General features: G+C 43.8%; 1 protein-coding gene across 2 annotated transcripts in view; it reads right to left on the bottom strand.

Annotated features, from left to right (window-relative positions):
• The window catches only part of ROR2 (ROR family WNT receptor 2), a 263,938-nt gene extending 241,809 nt beyond the window's left edge, over positions 1–22,129 (bottom strand). Inside the window, exon 1 of one of the 2 annotated variants that reach the window (XM_090038518.1) lies at positions 21,900–22,129. In XM_090038518.1, the coding sequence (XP_089894644.1) occupies positions 21,900–22,071 (172 nt within the window). In that variant the 5' untranslated portion in view covers positions 22,072–22,129. Of the gene's footprint in view, positions 1–21,666 lie in introns of both variants that reach the window. The other variant, XM_090038519.1, reaches the window with a different exon arrangement.
• Positions 22,130–22,674: the final 545 nt, after the last annotated feature.

Genomic DNA, 22,674 nt, shown 5'->3' with positions numbered 1-22,674 from the left:
AGGTGGGGAGCAGCATCCAGCCCTGACCCCTTGCACCCCATGCTCACCAGCAGGGAATGAGCTGGTGTTCAGTACAAGGGAAAAGCAGCCCTTCCCCCACCCCATGGCCGGTGCTTCCTACTGCGGCTGCTCACAGCCTGGTGGTGGTGAGTAGGGAGGGCTGCTTTCCTCTGCACCAAGCAGCAGTTTCTGGGGAACAAACTGGTGCTCAGCGTGGGGGAAAAATAGCCACACCCCCTCCCCATGGCCAGTGTCCTGTGCTGCAGCCACTAGGAGTTCTGTGCCTGCTCTCCATTGCCACCGCTGCCCCATGGGGCAGTGGTGATACAGCACAGAGGCAGGACAGTCCTACACAGGCTGTGAGTGGGAGCACCAGCCACAGGGAGGGGGAGCAACCACTTTTCCCCTGTGCTGAGCACCAGCTCATTCCCCACTGCAACTGCTGAGTCCAGACAGCTGAGCACAGGGAGCACGAGGTTGGGGCTGCGTGCTGCTCCCTGCCTGTACCTCAGGGCTGGGGCAGGGGCAGTGAGACTGAGGAGGCATGCGGGAGCCAGCAAGAGCCAGGCGAGAGCATGGAGCCTGCACCGGTGTCCTGGGGCCAGCGATGGCAGGGCCCAGAGCAGGGTGGCAGGGGCGCAAGGTCCTGGCTGGCAGGGGCTCTATGGAGCTGAGCCAGTTCCCCCTCTCCCTGCTGGTGCAGCCCAGCCTGACTCTACAGACCTCTGCCAACCCACACCCCACACACCTACCACCCAGCTCTAAGGCCTGCCAGCACTGGCCCTGGGAGATTGGTACAGGCCCCACACTCCCACTCACTTCCACTCCCCCCTGCCACTGTTTCCCACCCATCCACCAGCTCCTGGCTGCATGGCTGGACCGTTGGGGTCAGCAGAAGCTGACCCAGCCCTGAGGACTGGGGTCGGTCCTCCCCTGCCCTCCTCCCGGCCTTCTTATCTGAATTTTCCATGCTGGTGCAGCTACAAACAGCCCCAAGGTCCTCAGCCAGAAGCCCCTGCTAGGCAGAGGCTTCCAGCTGTGGGGGACATGGCCAGGCAGGCCCTGCTGTTGCAGATGCCTGTCAGGGCTTCCTACTGGCCCTGGCTCCTGCCATCTTTGACAGGAGCCAGGGGGAGATAAATATTAATTTTTAATTTTTTTAGTAGCCCCGTGGGCCAGATAGAATGACCTGGTGGACTGGATCTGGCGTGTGGGCTGTATTTTGACCACCCCAATCTACCACATACATGTGTAGCTACTGAAATACTTAAGCAACATGATGGTCAGAAGCTTAACTTTTTGCATCTACTATCTTGAAAGGTTTGTAAAATGTACAAATTATATGCTCTGAAATTTTTAAAAAAATTAATGAAACACTACCAACTTGGACACACTTAAAGGATTTAAAAAGATACAGTAAGTCCTCTACAGAATTATGATGCTAGAACAAGACCAATGAGATATAAGTATCACACAGTTGGGTTGGATAAGTACCCAGAAATTCAAATATCAATATCCAAGTAGACTGAGCCTGCAAAACTGGGCTTGAAAGAACTGATTTACTCTTCATAGGCTTCTAGCAGCTACTGCTTTTGGTCTGGCTGCAAACATCCATTTTTGCAGCATTAAATTGCTTCCAATCAGACCTAAGAAATATAGAGTTATTAAAAAATTTAAAATAAGGGCAAAGTTGGCATCCTCAGATAAGTCTGGCGCAAAGGGTTCTGGTTAAACATGCAACCATTTGTCATCAACCACTAATAACTACAGAATACGTTAAAATAGACTTTAATTTTCAAGGTCACAAGGCAAGGCCAATTTCAGGTATAGGCGTCCCAGGGTTATTGTTGTTTATGTCTTGATGGGCATATACTTTTCTTATGTAAATAGAATGCTTCTGGTTTTGGATTCTGTTTCAATTTTCTTTTTTAAATCTCTTCAAGAAAATACATGTATGGTCTACATCAGTCCTTTCAATACAACATCACAAGATTTGAAGGGATAATTATGGCAAGATAAGGGATCTATTTGATAGCCTGAATTCAGATTTACCATGATAAATATCCCAACAGTTACACTTAAATAACAAAGTATTGTTTTACTAAGTAAGTGTAACCTTTCTCTAACTTTTTAATCTTTATATACCTAATGCATAGAACTGTCTTACCTTACTAACACATTCAGTTAAAACTGTAATTCACTTTACCAACTATAGTGTAAGGCTGATGTAAAGAAGGTCCTAAAACTCAGATAAAACAATTTCTGGATACTACAATCCAAGGGATACTTGAAGTTCCATTGCCAGAATGCAGGAGTGAATGAAGAAGTGGTTTTTAGTAACTGTAGAGTCCTTATCCAGTAAATACTTTCAATTTGTTTTTTTTGAGGGCTAGGCACATGGCGGTAGAAGGAATCTTTCCTGTGTGGTCATTACAGGTAAAGTTTAAGGGCATAAAATCTGCAGATATTTGAATTCTAGGTATTCAAAATCTGTGACAAAATCCTGAAAATGCCTTAAAAAAGATCCCACTAAGCAATGATGGTAATTTTATGTATCTTCGTATTTTCTACCTCTTAGTTTCTTTAAATATAGAACAAGAAAAGTATATGAATTTTTTTTTAAAACACCTTTGGAATTCCCAATTCAAGTCTTCTTTTTTTCTTCATGAGACAAGTTATAAATAAAAGCTTCGTGCATTTTAAAGGATGTTTACTTATAACCTATACACATTCCATCCAAAGTAAATGGTATCTTCAGCATAAACAAATGATCACTAGATTCAAAAATTTAAAGTAATTAGAAACATAAAAAAACCCAGAATTTATCTTTAATAACAGTCCACTGAAAAAAAAATTAGGACAAAGACAGAAGAAACTGAGAACTGACCTAGTCCTTCAGTGAATCAAAAATTATGTTACAACTCAAACGGAAGAATGAATACTAGAAATTAAATTCAAGACACTTTTTGCAAAAAAAAAAAATTCAAGAACGACAATTCTAGAAAAGCATTTGATTTATTTGAATTGTTAGATCTGTGTAGATCTGACTAGGGAAATATAAGATAAAAAGAGAAATGAGAAATGACACATCCACCCCTTCCTTACGCAGTACTAACTAAAGTGAAAATTATGTTAAGGTTGTGTCTGACAGAGATTTCATGGCTACTAAACAAAAACAAAAACAAAACAAAGGAAGTTTAATAAGTTCTGGAGGTGATGCATGAAATTCCCTACATATTTGGTGGTAATGCCCAGAGGTAGTAAGAATTTAGGAGTCAGTTGTTGCAATACTTAAAGACATTCACAAGGTCATGACCTCTATCTTGAACCACCAATATTACATCAGGGCATTCCAAATGAGAAAATATATACTCTATAACAGCAAATTAATGAATAATTTACTGGTGGCTGGCAGATGTGTAAATTGCCGGCTGCTGCAAGAGGAAGCAAGTATCTAATTTATAAATGTGGTATGACAGAATTTGCATTGATCATAGAAAAAAACAAACACAGTAGACCTAAAAATTGAAAATAGTATTTAAATGAATGTCACTCTTTGTCAATTCTTAACATTTTTAGCAAGTAAAACTGATTTTACAAGCATTTACATGTGTCAAAAAACCATGATATGTGACTCAAGCTCTTACATAAAATATGCCATTTGATTTCTAACAGTAAGATTCTATAAGAATCTGTTCTAAATTAATGTTGCTTTTTAAAGTTTATTGACTTACTATTAAAACATTTTCTTTTGTAGCTAATAAAAAAAGTAAAATATACTTAGGGTGCATACAATTATTACATATAGATTGTCCTAACCAAGCTTAAAACACTAAATGGATTGGTGTGCAAGCTTTCACAGAGCTTAGGTCACCCTAAAAATGGCACACCCAATCTAAAGTTAGTTTGCATCAGATGAGAACTAACTTTAGATTGGCATAGGTTAACCTGACCTAACATGGATTAACCAATTTAGTAAGTACTTGCACAGGTCCGCAGCACAACCCTGGAGCTGGGAAAGCCCAGCCACTTCAAAGCCCTGGAGCTGTGTTATTTTTACTCCCTCCCTGCTGGCCACCCCAACCCTGACCAGGCTATTTTTACCGGACCAACACATCCCCAAATCCCACCAACCCCACCCACACAGATCTGTCAGCCCCCTAGACTTACTTGCATCCAGCTGTCTGCATGAACACTTGCACATACTAGAACCCAACTCAGGCTGAGGTAGCTCAAAGTCACCTTACCCAAGCTGGGTCCTCCAAACTCTTGATAGTGCAGTCATTAACCCTTACAGTGCAGTCATAAAGTGTCCCAAAGATACAGCAGCTAGTTTTAAATTGGATAGCCTGAGTCATAGACAATTTGTAGGGAGGGCACGGGGGGGGGCACATGCTCCCCCTGAGAGCATTGGTGTCCCCCCTGACAGCAAGTGCTCCAGTTGGTAGGGGGGAATGGAGTGCCACCCCTGAAACTGTCTCTGCCAGTGGCACATCGGTAGCAGAAGTACTGGTGGTAGAAGTGCTGACCCCTGCCACCCAGTCAGACATGCCCCACTGGCCCAGACTCAGAAGGCACCATTTGCCCATGGTTTGAGTACAAATAGCAATTTGAGTACAGCAGCCTGCTTTCATGGATATCTCTAGAATACAGTTCTGGCTGCAGAAAAGAAATGCCCTTACTGTGTGGCTACATGCTCTGGTATACTGGAATATAAATATAATAGTAGCATTCCCATGACATCTAGGATCCCCAGACATAAACTAGGACCTCCCCTTGCTAGGCACTGTATAAATGCATAGAACAATAACAATCCCTGCTCCAGAGAACTTAGAATCCAAGAGTGCCTGTACACAAGCTGGGTCCTTGCTGATTAATCGAGTCTGCTGGAATGTGCTAACTAGCATGCTCCAGCCAGCTTCTGTATCTCATGTATCAGCTTCCCTGAACTTCAAAATGGAGGTGGGGGTGCTTTAACCATACCTCATTCGATGAGCTTTAGATAAAGCACCCCCACCACCATTTTGAAGCGCAGGAATGCTGATACATGAGACACTCCAGGCACTTTAATTAGAGTGGCTCCTGGAGCTACTCGAATTAAGGTGCTGCCCTCCCACCCCTAGAAAACGTATAAACATGCCCTAAGACACAAGACAATATATGGATATGCCTAGGTGGGAACCACAAAGAAACTGATATATTGATCAGCATGATAAACAGTGACCATAACACATTACTACTGTCAAGGTTTAGATTTTTTTGTTTTGTTCTTGTTTTAAATCATCACAGCAAAAGAATAGGTGTTAAGAAAATGAAGGGTTAGTTTAGCTCCTACCAAGTATGAGGAAAGTAACCCTAAAGACAGAACATGGAAGTCAACCTCTAAACACTAAATAGGAGATACATAAAGCAATGACAGACTGAAAGGATTTGAAATTTAAAAAATAGTATTTTACAGTAGTAAATACCATCATACTACCAGGAATACCATAAAGGCCTTAATCTAAATGTGTCCCTTTTTTAGCATTTGCTTCCACTGCTAACAAAAAATTGTAAACCTCAATTCAAGACTTTCCTGAGACTGGCCTTTCCTAAAGCGTTTTTTTTTCCCTGCAGGTTCTCTCTGGCCTAATTCCCTAATCCTTAAGCAAACCCCAAAAGCATTTTACATAACTGAAATGCAACTAATAAAACACACCTGTTCTGGCTGTTAGGATAAATTAGTAAAATATTTCTCTCTCCCTCCAGATAGGAACCAGACAACCTTCTTGACTCAGGGTGTAGTTTAATTTTATATGTGAACAGTCCTAAATATTAGAAGTGTATTTTACTTAAAATGCAACACACAAGGGAGGGGGGAGATTTTCTGTGTATTTGATGTATTATTTCTATTTTCAAATAATATAAGTGTCTCTCCGCAACCATACTAAAGTTCTGCTTTTACTGAGCAAGGTGAATAATCATCTTTACTCTACACTACTCATACTCCAATCACCCAAACAAGAAAAGTATGATCTTTAATGATCCTTTAGAAAGTTAAAGTACAATTATTTTTCTGATAGCTTAATTTATGATTCAGTTAGAGAGTTGTGTTGAAAAGTAAACCTTCACACCAGGGTGGAGTGGATTTAAATCACAGAAAGCATTGATTAAATCACTGTTTTCTACAAAAAAGTGCATTATTGTTGTTTGATATCCTTATTCATTTCACTTCTTCAAACTGTTCTATTTTAGAGAAAGGTAAGTGCTTGACTGTGTGCACACAAACTTGCAAAGAGACTGGCCAAGTTAGTGGACAACACCAAGTTACGGGGGATTGTGGTCATGCTTGAAGATAGGCTGTAGATACAGGTGGACCTAGAAGTATAAAGTGCTCCATCTGGGATGAACAACCCTCGACATACTTACAGGCTCAGTGGCACCATGACTGAAAGGGACTCAGCATTGGTAAGACTGCAGTTGGAGTACTGCATCCAGTTCTGGGTGCTGCAGTTCAACAAGAACATGAAAAAGTTTGACAGAATCCAGAGAAGAGCCACCTGTATGATCAGACTTGCAAGGCAAGCTATATGAGGAAAAGCTGAGGGACTTGGGCTTCTTCAGCCCAAAAAAGAGAAGGCTGAGAGGAGACTTGGTAGCAGCTTACTACTATATCAGGGGAATACATCAGGGGCTTGGTGAACAACTGTTCAGCAGGGCACCTGTGGGGAAAACCAGAGTAGAGCCACAAACTCCTGGAAGACCATTTCAGGCCTAACACTAGGAAAAACTTCTTCACAGTTGTGGGTGTCCAGACTGTGGAATAAACTCCATCCAGTGGTGGTGCAGTCACCTACCCTGGAAATCTTCAAGAGGAGATTAGACAGTCACCTCACCGGAGTCACCTGACCCCAGTTGTCTTTCCTGACTAGTGCAGGGGCACTGGATCCGATGATCTTGTGAGATCCCTTCCAGCCCCTAACAAGCTATGAATCTATGACTCTTATGAATAGGGCTGATGGTTGGTTAATCAGGTCTATTATCTCTCATCTCCACATTCTGCTGTTAACAAGGATGTTAGCTCTAGAGACAACAAACTCTCCCTATGCCTGAAGAAGGGCATTTATGCCTGAAAGTTTGCAAAGAACAATTTTTTCCAACTATTTAGTTGGTCTAATAAACGATATCACATTTACCCAAAGAACCTTGTCTGTCTATGCTCTCTAGAGACACAAATCCACAGTTTGAAAACTGAAACTAAGCATCACAGAGATGCTTAATAGGAACTTCTAGACTGAGCACCACGGATCCTGGCTTTCCCTGATAAAAAAAAAATCACAAATTCTCTGATAAAAACCCAAAATCCATGATTAAAATTAAAGCCCCCCACAGCCATCCCCTCAGCCCTGCTTGTGCCCCTCACTACCCCCCACACAGCCCCCAACCATGCTCATGCCACTCACTCCCTCTACAACAGCCCTCCAGCCTAACTGGTGCCCTTCACTCCCCTGCCCACAGCCCCAGCTCTCCAGCCCTGCAGGAGGGGCCCCCAGCGGCCAGGGACCCAGGTCCGCAGCTCCCCGTCTCCAACAGAAGGCTGTGGCTTCTGCAGCAGAAGAAGCACAGAGCCCGCTCCCCCACTGCTGGCTTCCTGCTGTGGGCTCAGGCAGGGGCAAGTCTAGTTCCCAGCAGCAACGCAGGGGGGACCCATGCCACCCAGATCGGGGTGGGGGGGCAAAGCAGGTGCATATACAGACTTGTGCTCCCCACCTTGCTGCTCTCCCCCAGGGCCTCTGCAGGGCCGCGTGTGTGACCCAGCACAGCAGGGCCACACAGGAAAGCTGCCTGCCTCCGCAAGCTCCATGGTGCCCTAGCAACACTTCCCCTGCAGGCAGGGGCAGCAGTGCATTGCTGCCTACACTGCCCCCAGCTCACAGGGAAAGTGAGGCAGCAGGGTGGGGAGCATGAGCCTACAGTGCACACTCGCCCTGCCCCCACTCTGTGCACAGATCTGGGGGGCGTGTCCCTCAGGAGTGCACGCTGCAACCAGGAGTTGGCCCCAACCCTCACCCCCGGACAAACCCAGCCTGCGGTGCGCAGACCGGGAGATGCACACTATCAGCCGTGCAGGTTCTGCACCTCCTTGTGCAGCTTCACACACTCCTGTGGGAAGCTGCACATGGAGATGCAAAGCCAGCCCGGCCCAGCCCATGGTGCATGGACCGGAAGTGGCACAATATCGGCCCAAGCAGGCTCCGCACTTCTCTGTATGGCTTTCCTGAAGGGCCAACAGTGTGCCGCTGGCTGGGTGGGAATGCCACATGGGGCTTTCCCAACCTCCCCACTCCCTCAGACCCCAGCCACACACCTACGCCCTGCCCCCCACCTGCCCTGCTGACTCTTCCCCCAGCGCTGGCAGGAACTCACACCCACCACCCAGGGTCCCCCCCAGCCCTGCCAGTGCCCCTTGGCCATGACCCGCAACTCCCCAGTCCTGCCAAAGGGGGCCCCCAGCCCCCTGCAAGCCCCTTGCCCCCCACCCACCTTAGGCTCTAAGAACCAACAGTGTGCCTGAGTCGAGCCACAGCTGACAGAGCCTCAGGCCCTGCCCTTCCCCCTCCCCCTCCAGACAGGGTTGGGGATTCCTGCTCTTTTTGCAAAAAGATCTTGCAGGCTGGAACTCAGCCAGCCTGCAGAGTTCTTTGCACAAGTGAGAAATCCACAAATATCTCTGCTAAAAGGGAAAACCCATTTTCTCTCTGATAAAGTTAGGAAATCCATGGTTTTCTCTGCTGTTCTGTGGGAAGCAGAAAACCCAGATCCCTGGTGAGCGTTGAATCCCATTGGGTAGAGTGGTTTTCTTTAATCTTTACTAATCTATACAGGAGCATCTGGAAACCCCATAAGATTGTGCCCCTAATACAGTCCATGGCCTGTTGTGACCTATTTATAAAACTTCTAAAAAAGGTTACGTAAATATATTGTTTCAAATAGTGCATACTTAGAAATTATAATCCGTATTCCATGATAATACCTTTGAGCTTTAACATATCTTAAATTAAAGCTATATGTTATTTTTTAAAAAGAACAAAAAAAATCAAAAATAAAATTAAACCAAAAAAATCAGTTTTTTTAAAACTCTTCATTTTTATCCACCCTACTTCACACTCAGTTAATCTAAACTAAGTTGCAACAGAACCAAAGATAACTGAATGTATCCTTTCTCTATACAACTAATAGTCATTCTGCATCTATGTCATTTAAATGCACAGAAGTACAGAAAAAATCATGTTATGGCATTAAACTAGCAAAAGCAAAAAAATCACTTAAAACACCCACTTCACCCTAAAATAATACTTACCAGATGAGCTGTTAATGAACAATCTAAAGCAATTTCAAATAAGACAAGGAACAGTGGACCAAAGCTATGAAATAAAATGTTTTGACTATTGATGTGAAAGGCAAGGATGTCTTAGGATGCCATCTTTTATTACAGCAAAAATGTAGCTGGGATAAAGTTGCGATAAATTTGGCTATTGATATCTTTTGACGTGTGTAATAATCAGAGCAACTGGAACCTAGAAATACAAGTTCTGTGGGGATTCAGAAGTATCCCCAGGTTTCTCAGTGACATTTCTCACAGGAGAGAATGCCAAATGTATTTTGCTGCTCCTGCCTTTAGCAGTTTCTTGACTTCCGGAATAAGGCCCTTCCTGAACAATTTAAAAGCTTTATGTTAAGCTTTTGCTGAATGGAGGCCTAAGGCAGCCATTCATTGCTTTCATTTATTTCTGTCATACCTTGTAAAAGGCACTTAAATCAGCATTGTCATGAAGTACCGCCCAGCTGTTCCAACAACACCAATAGTGTGAAACTGAGAAAGGTCATATATATTTCATATTCCTGTGGCTGTTCCATTTACTAATAGCTCTGAGAAAGGCATCTGTGCCAGAAGACAAGCAGAAGGGAAGTACTGTTAGAGGTGTGTCCGTGTCCTTGGAAGCAATGTACATGACTACCAACAAGAAGGTAGACCTTACATCCATTTCCCAAGCTTCTGAGCTTCTTCCAACTACAGCTAACAAATGGCACGCCTGAAACTCAACAAATTTCCACCCAGTTGGAGCATGACTGAAATACTGCGCATTGTCTTCACAAAAAAAGGCATGCTTCTTGCATTAAGAATCTAAAATCCTAGTGGTTACAAGTCATAGGTAGTTTTTATTTTAATGTAGTTAGCTGAGGTTAATCCCACACCCCTTCCAACCCAGGGTTTACCTTGACTAGCAATATACAAGGTCTGTTCAAAAAGTATCAAAGCTGAATGTGTATTTGTGGTACAAAGTACTGAGTGGGGGGACGTGGCTTTGCTGAAAATGTCTGGCCATATTGGGACTCCTCTGAACAAGTTTGCCACTCATGGTGTTTCCCCAGTTTTCTGTGGCCAGCGGTTGAAGTAAGATTGTTTGTATCTGGCGTCATCTTTCATTATGTCAGGGTGCCCAGAACAATGCGTGTGCATTAAATTTTGCATGAAAAATCACGAAAACGGCAAGTGAAACATTTGAATTGCTTAAAATAACATTTGGTGATTTCACGATGAGCCATGCAAGAGTTTTTGAATGGTATCATAGGTTTAAAGAAGGACTATCATCAGTCAAAAGTGATGAGCATGCCGGATGCCCTTCAACATCACAAAATGATGAAAATGTGGCAGCAGTTTGCAGTTTGGTTCAAAATGATAGGTGACTGACTGTCTGAGTTCCCTATCCGACAGCAGAAAAAGTTGGAATTTCTGCTGCTTCATGTAATTCAATTCTAACTGGTGATTTGGGAATGAAACAACCAGAAAAATGACTAGAAAAGTGGGTGTCTGACTCGTGGATGCTTCAATACAACAACACGCCTGTCCGCTCAGCACAGCTTGTGAAGCAATTTTTCGCCAGCTTTTAGCTAAACACTGTATCCCACAAGTGCTGCAGCCTCCATATTCATCTGATATGGCCCCAAGAAATTTTTCTCTCTCCCCTCAACTAAAGAAAACCTTGAAAGGAAGAAGATTTTGTGATGTGGAAACCATAACAAAAAATGTGATTGATCAGCTTTTAGCAATTTCACAAATTGCTTATCAGAAGCGCTTCCAACAATGGCAGAGATGTGGGGAGAAGTATGTGGCTGCACAAGGAGATTGAAACCCCTGTAAATAAAATATTTTGTTTCCTACCGCATCAGTCTCGATACTTTTTGAACAGCCCTCATACATGTAAAAACTATGTATGCATTGCATCCACTAAGATTTATATGGAGATAGCTAGCTTAATATAAAACACACTTTTTTACCATAAAAATCTCAGTGAGGGCGAGACTGATATCTCATTTTTGTATACGTATATTGACTTTCCTCATGTACTTTTGGAAATTTTCTGAGGGACAAGCATCTCATGCAAGTCAACTACAGTTCTCTGTCTTTCCCTCTACCAAACAAATAAGAAGCTTTGTTTGTCATAAGTAGGAACCTACCGAAATCACAGCGGAAGTGCGCCAAACAGCAGATCCTTTAATTTTGCTCATTTTGCCACATGTCCCCTCACCCCAACACTGATTGGTGGTGGTGCGCTGGTATCCCACTGTTTCCTGCTGATTGGCCAGGAGGCAAAAAAAAATGCAGTTTCAAATATGCCAGAGTTTTTGCCTCCTGCCACTGATTGGCTGAGGGTCCCCAGCAGCCCTACTGCTCACTGCTTATCAGCTGGGAGTTAAAAACCATGGCGTATTTAAAACTGGTTTTTGCCTCCTGGCCAATCAGCAGCGAGCAGCAGTGCAGCTGGGATCTCTCCACCAATCAGGAGCGGGGGGGCATGCAATGAAATGAGAAGATTAAAGGAGCCATTATGCCATGATTTTGACAGGTCCTTAGTCATGAGAAGGGATCCTGGGTTTCTCTGATTTAAAAATATCTCCAATCAGTTAAAGAGAGTAACTCCCAACCCACATTTTGCCATGATCAAAATGAAATGCCACTGTATACATACCTATATATTAGTGGTGTTTCATTTAAATCACAGAAAAATTTGGATACTTTTTTAAACTGAATATTGGGGATTTTTTTTTAAATCAGAGAAAAAACCAGGATTCCTGGACATAAGTACTTTCATTGTCTGCTTCTATGCTGACATAAATTATAAACATTTGTAAGGCCTTTCCACAAAGGGCTTCAGAAAACAACAGCATTTGCTGAGTGCGTAGTATCTAATTTGTAAATTGCCCATCCCAAAAAAACCTCAGGTAGCATAATGATTTTAAGATATGAAAACACATCCACTCAAAAAATGCGGAACCCCTCACTAATCAAAAACTGATGAAAAGAAACCTCTTGGTAATGCCTGTCAGCATTATGGTTTTGACAATACAGAAACTGATGTGCCAAAAGTTTGTCATTCATGGTGCAACACACCATCTTACCAGACCTAAGAAAAAGACAAAGCCCACTAAACTGTCTGAATATTTCTAATTCAGATTGAAAAGGCTACTGAATTACCTTTGTCTTTGCACCTAGGTCAGGTATATTCTAGCTTTTAAAAGCAATGGTTATCCCCCCTATAGCACTCAATATACTACAACTGAAAACAACTTATTTGGAGTTTAAAGTCAACTGTAATTATTAGAAAATAAGAGAGTTAGAACTCTATGTAGATAGCTCAGTAAAAGTATCTTCTTGAAATGCAACAATAATAAAAAGCTGGGGCATATATAGTATATAGTATTATAATTATATTGTATCAATCACTTTCGCTCTGTGCAGTTCTAGTGATTCCACCTTAATAAGATATAGAAGAAAAAGGAGTCCAGAAACTAATCGTCAGAATTATTAGAAAGATGGGAAGATGTCTACATGAAAAAGTGCAGAGAGGAGACAGATAAAAGAGTCATGACAGGGATGTACTGTATTTTCTTGCATACCACTTCCTCCTCCCACCAAATAAGTCTTGCACTGTGTTTTGGGGAAGGCAGAATGAAGAAAGAAAGCTAATTCCAGAGCTATGGCTGCACAGAGCAAGAACAGAGCCTAATTTTGAATTCACCCTCCCTTTCCTACTTGACCAAAAGCAGAGCTAAAAAGTCTGAAAAGCTGTAAAATAGGAAAGAGTTTTCTAGCTAGCAAGCAAATAATTGCCAGAAGACAGGTTAGCTTGATTCACAGAACATCAAGACTATTAAAAAGTAGAGACTACCATTAATATCTTTGGAGGGAAGTCATTAATTCAAATGACTTTCTCCATTGCCTGAATAGAAATACCACAGTCACTGCTAGGAAGCTGGATTTTGGAATGAGCTATTCTGGGCAGCAAAAAAAAAAAAAAAAAAAAAAAAAAAAAAAAAAAAATCAGCTTCCCCGATTAAGACAAGTGCCCTCCTTTTTGAGTGGGTGATTTTTGGGGAAAAGTTGCATTGGTATGCCAGAAAATATGGCATTTTTGGTAATATAATCAAGAACATAGAGCTGGACAGTTACATCTGTCCAGCTTCTCCTAACACAAAAACAATGGGATGGTCAATTAAACTGATAGACTACAAATTTAAAGATAAGAGAAAATGTTTTAATACAATGTTTAATTAGCATGTGAAACCCACTTCTATAACCTACCAAATCTAAAATCTTATTAGTATTCAAAAAGAAATAAACATTTTTATGTATAAGAATGATTTCCAGTTAGGTTAGACGAGGGATTCTTTACCAAGGTGCCATGGTACCCTGGGGTGCCATGAAATCCTTTGAAGGGTACCACACAATCATTAGGTATGTAAACACTTACATGTGATTCACAAGATAAATTGAGAGATTTCATAGGAACAGAGAAGAGGAATCCAGTGTCAAATTATTCTGACCTATTTCAGTCTAAGTTCTTTGCAACAGAAGAATTCCTTTATTATTTTTCTGTAGTCAAAAATAAATGAAAGCTTTTCCAATGGGTGCCTTGAGTATTACAAAGTTGACAAAAAAAGATATTTTTTTAGAAGAGATCAAAACTCTCATCCTTTCTAGTATAAGTCAGTACTAAAGGTTACCTCCACAAAAGGACTTGTAAATTACAACACTCTTGCAATGGCTAACCATTTAGCACCTACAGTCCTGAATGATGTACATAACTTCCATATACAACACACGGGGAGATTTAGGTCCTCATAACTTGGAACCACAAAATGCCACAATCTCTAAGTAGGTGGCAAGCTGCCTAATCTAGTCAGCAGTAAATGTATAGTATATCAACCAAAAAAAGTTAGGTGCCTCCCTCCATTTACAATTTCTAACTATAAGTCCTCTCCTGGAGTTTCACACTCAAAATCATGCTTTTCTCACAAAAACAGACTAGTGATTTAGGCCACTTACCAGGAATTTAAATTCCCCTTTCATGTCTATAGGAACTTGAAGCCACCTCTCCCATATCCCAGTACCAAACAAAAGTATGTTCTGTAGTAGGTACTCTCTCAATTCTTCCTGTTGAAGCTGTTCCACTTCGCATTACACATTCACTAGGCTAGAAAAAGACTGGATTAGAATAAATATTGGCCCACAGGCTGTGTACAGTCCATGCATGGTTAGAGCATGGTGGCATTGGCATCAACTCATTCACTAGCAGTGCTGACACAGTGGCAAGAAGCTCCATGGTCCAGATTTACAGGAACTCATTCCATTAGGTACAAGAAATGTGCCGCCTGTTCTCCTCTGGCTGTGTTCTGCGTGAAGCCTGATCAATCATCTTATTCTGCTGATGTGATAGGCAGGGGAACATACAGTTTATGAAACCCAACAAAATTAAGGCAGGATATAGGTGACTAGCTCCTGAACACCATCAAGACTCGGGCAATGTTGGGCATTCCTGCCATTAGACATTTAGGCATCTAGAAATTTTTAGAAACATCAGGGTTAAGCAGTAGCTAACCAGAAACACAGTTCTGGACACAGGTGCCTTATGTGGCACTAATTCCTGTGGACTTAGCCCTAGAGGATCTCATTTTTCCATAGCTCTCTACTACACAGTTTCTTGCACCTTCCTGTGATGACAGGACAGGATGCTCAGCTAAATTGAACTGGTCTGTCCATTCAGACATTGTTAACTTGGGCCTTTTGACTTTCAAAAGTTTGCAAACAATACTGATGTTGTTCCCTTATTACCTACACACTTCTAACAATGATTTCAATAATCTGTGTATCAAAACGGAGCTTGTAGTGACAACACATAAGTGAAAATGTATTTCCCTTCCTTAGATATGCTATGCTTCCTCAGCCTGATGAAGGCTATTTACAACTGAAAGCTTGCTATGAAAAATTTTCCAACTATTTGAGCTGGTCTAATAAAAGATACCAGATTTACCCAAAGAACCTGACCTGCCTATGCCCTTAGACCAACACAGCTACAACCTAAACCCCCATTTCTAAATTGACACACTGTAAGAAGCTAATAGTACATATTTAGGAATTCAGAGATAGGATAAACTTACTCCATTTGGTGAAACAAATTAACAGTCAGCTAATTGGTTCTCGACAAACTGTTGTTTTCCATTTGAAATGAAAATTTTTGCAACTGAATACTGAGGTAACAGCTCAGAAGTCAAAAGGCTTGGAGTGAGGTAATGCAGTAAGTTGGCCAGGGACCTGTGACTTCACACTGTTCACATGTTTAAACAAAACCAGGAGGAAAGACAATAATTTAAATTAAATTGTTGTTTGTCCCAAATGGTTACTGGCTATACTACAGAAGTCTGAAGTATAAGTAAGAATAAAAAAAACAGGATTAACAAACAATGAATCTTCTTTCACTTCTGCAAAATCCTGTCATTCCTTGTCTTTGAAGCTTTAACTACTTTGTAGTCACTGGATTAGAAGACTTGAGCACTTGCATACTTTCCAGACATGCTGAGCCTAACGACAACTTCCTTTAAAAAGCAACAGCCCCACAGTGAATAAACAAATCTAAGTAGCAAGCTACCCTTTAAACAGGGAGCCTAGTTAAAAGAACATTGCAGAGTAAATGACATACTGTAAGCAGCATTTCTGTCCTGTTCTGTAGACATACTAAGCTGATGCATAACAATCAAAGGTGGTTTGGTTTATTAGACACCTTTGTTGTGCTGACAATTTACAAAATATTTTTAAAAGCCTCAGGGGGAAAATAAACTATTGCCTACTGCTTAAGAAATTATTTTCAAGATATGATTAAAAACTTCAGAAACTAACTGCTTAGTACCTAGCATTTTCAGTAAATGCACCCTTTCACTCAGTTGTTGGAATTCTGTGAAGATCCATACCATGTGGAAGAGATGCCAGCAAAGCTTTAAGCAGATCACAGTTATGAAGCAAATCTCACTGCATATTACCACATCACATTCTTTTTAATTTTACACCCGCAACTTCTATGCTACAGCTGCTATTTCTGTAATTACTTCAAATACATTTCCATACAAACGACCCCACTGCGTGCTATTAACACCGTACCCAAGTGCAATGAATTTAAAAAGAGATCAGCTTTCCTGCAAACAACCTGAAGCTCACTAAATAGGATTAATTCGCCTGGCCTGTCAATCTACCTTTTCCTCCCTGCAACTTGCATTTCTATGCTATTTACAGCAGAAAAGAGATTATGGAGAAAGCCACTTGTGATGGAATTGCTATTAACAAAATCAAGACACTCCAGGGGAAAAAAAAAGTTTCAGGGAAAACTTTTGACCCAAGGACAAACTGAATTACTAAACAATTGGTAATTTCATTAGAACAAGAAAAGGTTTGTCTTGTGTAGAAAAAAAAGCTTACCATAAAAAAATCTTTGTAGTTAGTGAAATATATTACAGACAGTAGTAAGATTCCTATATTTTCAAAGTTATATGGGATTTAGCCAAACAAACTACGCTGACTTTCATGGGAGTTGTTCAGCTAAATCCCATTTATTAAAGTCAGTAGGGGTTCAGTAGTTAAATCCTAAGCAACTTTAAAAATTCCAGGGTCTTACTACATCTTCTAACGTTTTTAAATTCAGAAGTCATCTGCACTACATAAATCACTTTAGTAATGCCAAACTCTACAAAATGTGCTCTCTTCTTTAGCCCAACCTAGAAGTTCATAAAGACATTACAAAACCATAATACCATGTGATAGACTAGATGTCACTGTGAACAAACTTTTTATGACTGAAAAAAGCATCTTGCACCAATGTTCCAGACATCCTTAGCAAGTCACATGTGAGCTAACTACAAATTGTTTAGAAAATGCTGTTCTTACTGAACAGCATTATTTAGTATTACAATACTTTGACAGTTATACAGAGCTTAATTTGTCTAATAGATGTGTTTTATTTATACAAAAATATAAGCTTTCCTAGCATCTGACGAAGCATGCTGACACCTACCAAAGCTTATGCCTCTCTGAATTAGTCTTTAAGGTACCACCCCATCTTGTCTTCTGCCTGACTTCAGACTAACATGGCTAACTACCTCTCTATTTATGGCCTCATATGTAGAACATGTGTGTGGGGGGCAGGGATCTAAATTCATATTCTTTGTTCAAAATTCATGGAGCTGTTTGTGCACCATCATAAATTCTGACAAGCTGTCTTTCTAAAGAACAGGTCATGTCTAAAACTTCTTCAAAGTAATTACTGAAAAGATTGAGATAAAATATTTTAAGTAAGAAACTGCTATATGAAGTATAATAAACTAGGAGATTGCTTAATATAAAGTACATTTGATTTAAAGCAAAATAAGAGTATTAAGTAAAAGTAAAATTGTGATAATAGGAATATTACAAGTACTGACCATTTCAGTAGGATTAATATGAGCTCCACCCACAATACTACACATTCAAAATCCACCCTAAGATCCACATTTATGAGAGATACTATTCCACTCTATTCAGAGATGGCTGAAACATTTATTGCAAACCTACCCACAGGAAAATAAATTGAGAAAATGTCAAAGATTTTTAATGGCATGTTCCAATTTGCTCTACTGTCAGATAATTCTGTTAGACTCCGACTCTGTGCGGTGCCCAATGACTAGGGAGATGACAATCCAATTGCTCATGGATCCTGTTACTCATTAGCCAGAGCAAGCAGGGAGCAAACACCAGCACACATTGCTCACAACAGCTTTATTCAGAATGGAGACAGCTTTAGGTGAGCTCCCTCACAGACACCCAGTCTATGAACATGGGGAGCAGCCCTGAACATTATTTCTTTTCACATTTTATACACATTGGTTCATACTCATTAACATTCACTACACCTATTTCTCTCCTCGGGTTCCACCCATTTCTCCTCCGATCTCAAGCTCTTCCTTGGTTTACTGTTTACTTCATTAGCATGGAATTGCCTATGCATTTCATTCATTTACATGCCTCACTGCTCAGAGCGCATGCATAAGGCCATGAACTCAGGTACTCTGGGTCACTTGCTGGTTCTTTCTTGTTCTTTGCTGATTTCAGCACCATCTCCAAGGTCTTGCTTCTGCTTTATCTTCTGACAATAGCTGGTGGGCTGCATCTTGTTCTTCTTATACAATGGACTCTAACACTATTTTGTTTAGAAAACTGTTTGTCTAAGCATTTGCGAGGTTAGTCTTAATACATCATTCTGCCTTGTGACCAGCAACTCTGCTGAGACACAGAAAAAAGGTCTTTCTTCAGCTGCAGACACATTACTGTCACCTTAACAAATTCCATCCTAATTTTGAAAGTTCTGTTGTGTGTGAATGAAGGTAAGGAAATAAAAATGGTCAATGGATCAGTGGAATCTCAGATTAGAGGATCAGATTAGTGGAATCTCGAGGTAACAACAAAATAGAGGTTATGCAGACCTACTCATATCCTATATCAGTGAGCTACAGAGTTCTCTTATAGTTGGTCTTACACTCAGTGCTAGCTCCTTCTTGTCCTCCCCAACCCCTGCAAAACATACCAGTTTTTAAACTCCCAGGAGACACAACTGCATTCAAACAGGGCATACAGCAATGATTCTCAACTAGAGTGTCCCAGCACCTGAGGGCACCTTAAGATTTCTTCAAGGGTGCCACACAATGGTAGCACTGTTAGGTATGCAAACACAATTCACACGATAAAACCAGAAGTTTCAAATAGAAATGCATAGGTGTGGTCCTTCTGAGATCTTTGCAACAGAAAGAGTGCTGTTATTTTTTCTGCAGTCATAGAGAAGTAAGGCTGGAAGGGACCTCTGGAGGTCATTTAGTCCAGTGGTTCTCAACCCTTTTTTGTACCAGGTCCCATTTGTAAACATCAATGACTAGTCCCAATGCAGTGCCCCTCACTCCTGACCTGCTGCCCCCCGCATCCTCCAGTGCGTGGAGCAGGGTGTGGGTGTGTGTGGGGCAGGGGGGAACCAAAGCAGCCCCTTGCAGGTTGGAACTTTGCCAGCCTGCAAGGGAAAAGCCATAGTTTCTCACATTTCTTTAAAGGAGAATCCATTTTTAAAGTTTGTTCGTGACCCTTTCGTATACTGTATTCTTGTGACCCACAGGTTGAGAAACACTGTTCTAGTCCAGCCCCCGTCTGAGGCAGGATCATCCCTATCCTACACAATGCATAATCTAACCTCCACATAAAACTACCATAAAACCTGACACAGCACAGACCTAACACCCTAAGCTGCCACAGGTAAAGCAGGGGAACCATGGTGGCCAACATCCTCCTTCTATGAAATGTTGATATATGTTCAAGAGATCCCAGGTAGTGTTGAAAAAAGAGTGAAAATGAAGAGCTGGAGTTTTCTGATGGGCAGGGTTCTTATCTACAAGCATTGGGAGGGAAGGAGCCAGTCAGGAATGGAAGACACCCAGGTCTCAAGAGCCACTAATTAAAGTGAGAACCAAGCCTTTAGATCCTCTTGCTTCCTCATGCTACCCTTCATCCTGGATTTCACTTGCAGAAACACCAGGCTTTGTATGATGAAGTGCCTGTCCAACACCCGGCAGCCAGGGCTTTGCCTTCAGACTGCTGCAAGGGGCCTGAGGCCTAGGCTCAGGATGAAAACCCTGCATGCCTCCTTCTTCCTGGCTCCTCAAAAAGTTGTTTGGAGACACTGGAAGCAAATGGGGGGAGCAGGAGAGGAGGGGGGGCATCTCACAGCAGGGCTGGACAAGCCATTACCCCTCTCCAGGCCTGGGATGGGACGCTGTTGCCTAACACCTGGGAGGGAAGTGGTGAGGGGGGCTTCTGTTCCCAGCGTTGGCAACAGCAAACTCCTGCCCCCATCCGCAGCGGGCAACCAGTCTGCTGCAGTTTGCCCACGTTGCCCCCATCCCCTTCAAAGGGAGCCATAAAAGCTGCGAGAAAATAAACGCGGCAGGGAATGTCCCTAAAGCCCTGAGGTGTAACATGTGTGTCCCCCCCCTTCCCATGACCAAGGCAACAAATGGCAGGAGTCAGGCCCCGGGAACTGAATGACAGGAAATTCAGGCATCTGTCACCCCCCGGGGAGAGGTAAACGGATTACCCTGGCCAACAAAGGGAAGAAAACCCCTAGCCAACGTGCAGAGGGCCCCTCTCCGCCCCGACCACAGCGAGGAGGCTGCGCGGAGCCCTTGCCCGGGGCTGTCCCGCCGCCGCCGGGGCAGGGGCAGGTTTGCGGAGCGGGGCCGCGAGCCCGGCGGAGGAGAGCGCCCCGGAGCGGCTCTGCTCTCGGGCATCCCTGGGGCGGGAGCCGCCTCAGCGCCGCTCCCGGGCCTTGGGGATCCGGGCCCTCCCGTGCCCCCGCCCGGGAACGCACTCGCAAGCCCTATCGGATGCATACACACTCACACTGAAGCCTCCAGCACGCACCTATTTACACACGCACATAAGCTTCCATCTCTCTCACGCGCGCGCACACTTTAGACACATGCATACTTAAGCCTCCAGCGCACACACACGCCGACACTCAAGCCTCCATATCACACTTGCTCACACTTCAGCCTCTCTCACACGCACACACTTACACCTCCATATCACACGCACACATGCTCGCACATCAGCCTATCACACACGCACACGTTTTGGTTTTTTTGTTTTTTACACACGGACACACCCTTAAACACACACGTATACTTAAGCCTCCATCACACTCGCACCCAAGCCTCCATCTCTCTCTCTCCCACACTCAAGCCTTCACACTTCACACCCAAGCCTCCATCTCTCTCTGCCACGCACACACTCGCACTCAAGCCTCCCTACCTCACGCACACACTCGCACCCAAGCCTCCACCTCTCACACTCACGCACACTTAAGCCTTCATCTCTCACACTTATTTACACACTTAAACCTCCGTTCCACAAACACAGACACACGCACGCTCCCACTTAAGCCCCTATCGCGCGCGCACTTTAGACGCACACATGCACACTGAAGCCCCCATCAGACACGCACACTGGCGCTCAAGCCTCCATCTCTCTCACACTTATTTACACGCACTGAAACTTTCATCTCTCTCTCTCACACACACTCCAAGGTCCGTCTCCCGGGCGCGGCGCGGGAGGGAGGGAGGCAGGCCGGGGGGGCGCCGCGCACAGCCTCGCCCGGCCCTTTGTTTCCACCTCCCGGCCCCGAGCATCGCGGGGGCCGGGGACTGTGCAGCGGGGGCGAAGTGGCCCGCCGACGACCCTCGCCTGCCCGCCGCCGCCGAGGAGCTTGGCGCCCCCGCGCTTACCTGCTGCGCGGAGGCGGAGGAGCCCGGACGCCGCCAGCAGGGCGAGGAGGGCGCCGGCCGTGCCCCGGCCCATGCTGGGGAGCCCCGCGCGCCCGCCGCACAAAGAGCTCTTTGTGGCCCAGCCGCCGCGGGCGGGGAGCGGGCCCAGGGATGCTGCAGGAGCCGCCTGCCCGCGGATGCGCTGCCCGAAGTGGATCCCGCCTGGCCGGCGGAGGAGGAGGAGGAGGTCCCACCTCTTGGCCGGCCTTCCCCGAAGTTCTGGAGCACTTTGTTGCTGTCCCGCCCGGCAATCCCAGCCCGGTGCCCAGTGACTTCAGCCCGCCGCCGGCCACGGCTCTGCCCTGCAACGGACTGTCCCGGGCTGCAGGAGGAGGGAGCCTCTCTCTCCTCCTCCTTCTCCAGCATCCCAACGTCACTAGGGAAAATCTCAGCACGGGGAAGAGGGGAGGGGGGTGCAAACCAGCAGCTCCAGCCCCGCGGAGAGGGGAGGAAAAGCCCTGCTCTTTCGCGCCCCCTGCTGGAAACCCAGCACATCACAGCAGCCGGAAGGGAGCCTGAGTTTCTTCTGGCTGCTCGAGATGAAAAGCCGCGGAGAGATTTGTCTACACCAGTGCTGCTCAACCCCCCTTTCCCCCTCCCTTTTTTCTCTAGACTCGAGGCAACCCTCGGAAGATGCCAGCTCTTGACTTTCAGTCCTATTTTATTTTAGGTCTTTTTTTTTTACTCCAGAGTGATTCCTCTGTCACAAAGCACCCAGGAAGACCACAGCAGGGCAGCTTGTTTTTAAATGCTATGAATTCCTATTTGGGTGCCACAATCCACACGAACTGCACAAGTAATCAGTGCACAGTGCTGCTAATTTATAGCACAGTGGCACTCCAGAGAGGTTTGCAACGCCACAAGCCACATATGCCTCTACATCTAGATCCAGCCTCGGGGGGTTTATCTTGTGACTGGCATTTGCACACCTAATGTTGTGTGGCAACCCACAGCTCCTTGAAAGGGTCT

This window comes from Crocodylus siamensis, chromosome 3 (genome assembly GCF_052110815.1).
Source record: "Crocodylus siamensis isolate JL-2025a chromosome 3, ASM5211081v1, whole genome shotgun sequence".
Taxonomy (NCBI): domain Eukaryota; kingdom Metazoa; phylum Chordata; order Crocodylia; family Crocodylidae; genus Crocodylus; species Crocodylus siamensis.
This window is presented reverse-complemented; position numbering and strand designations above follow the sequence as displayed.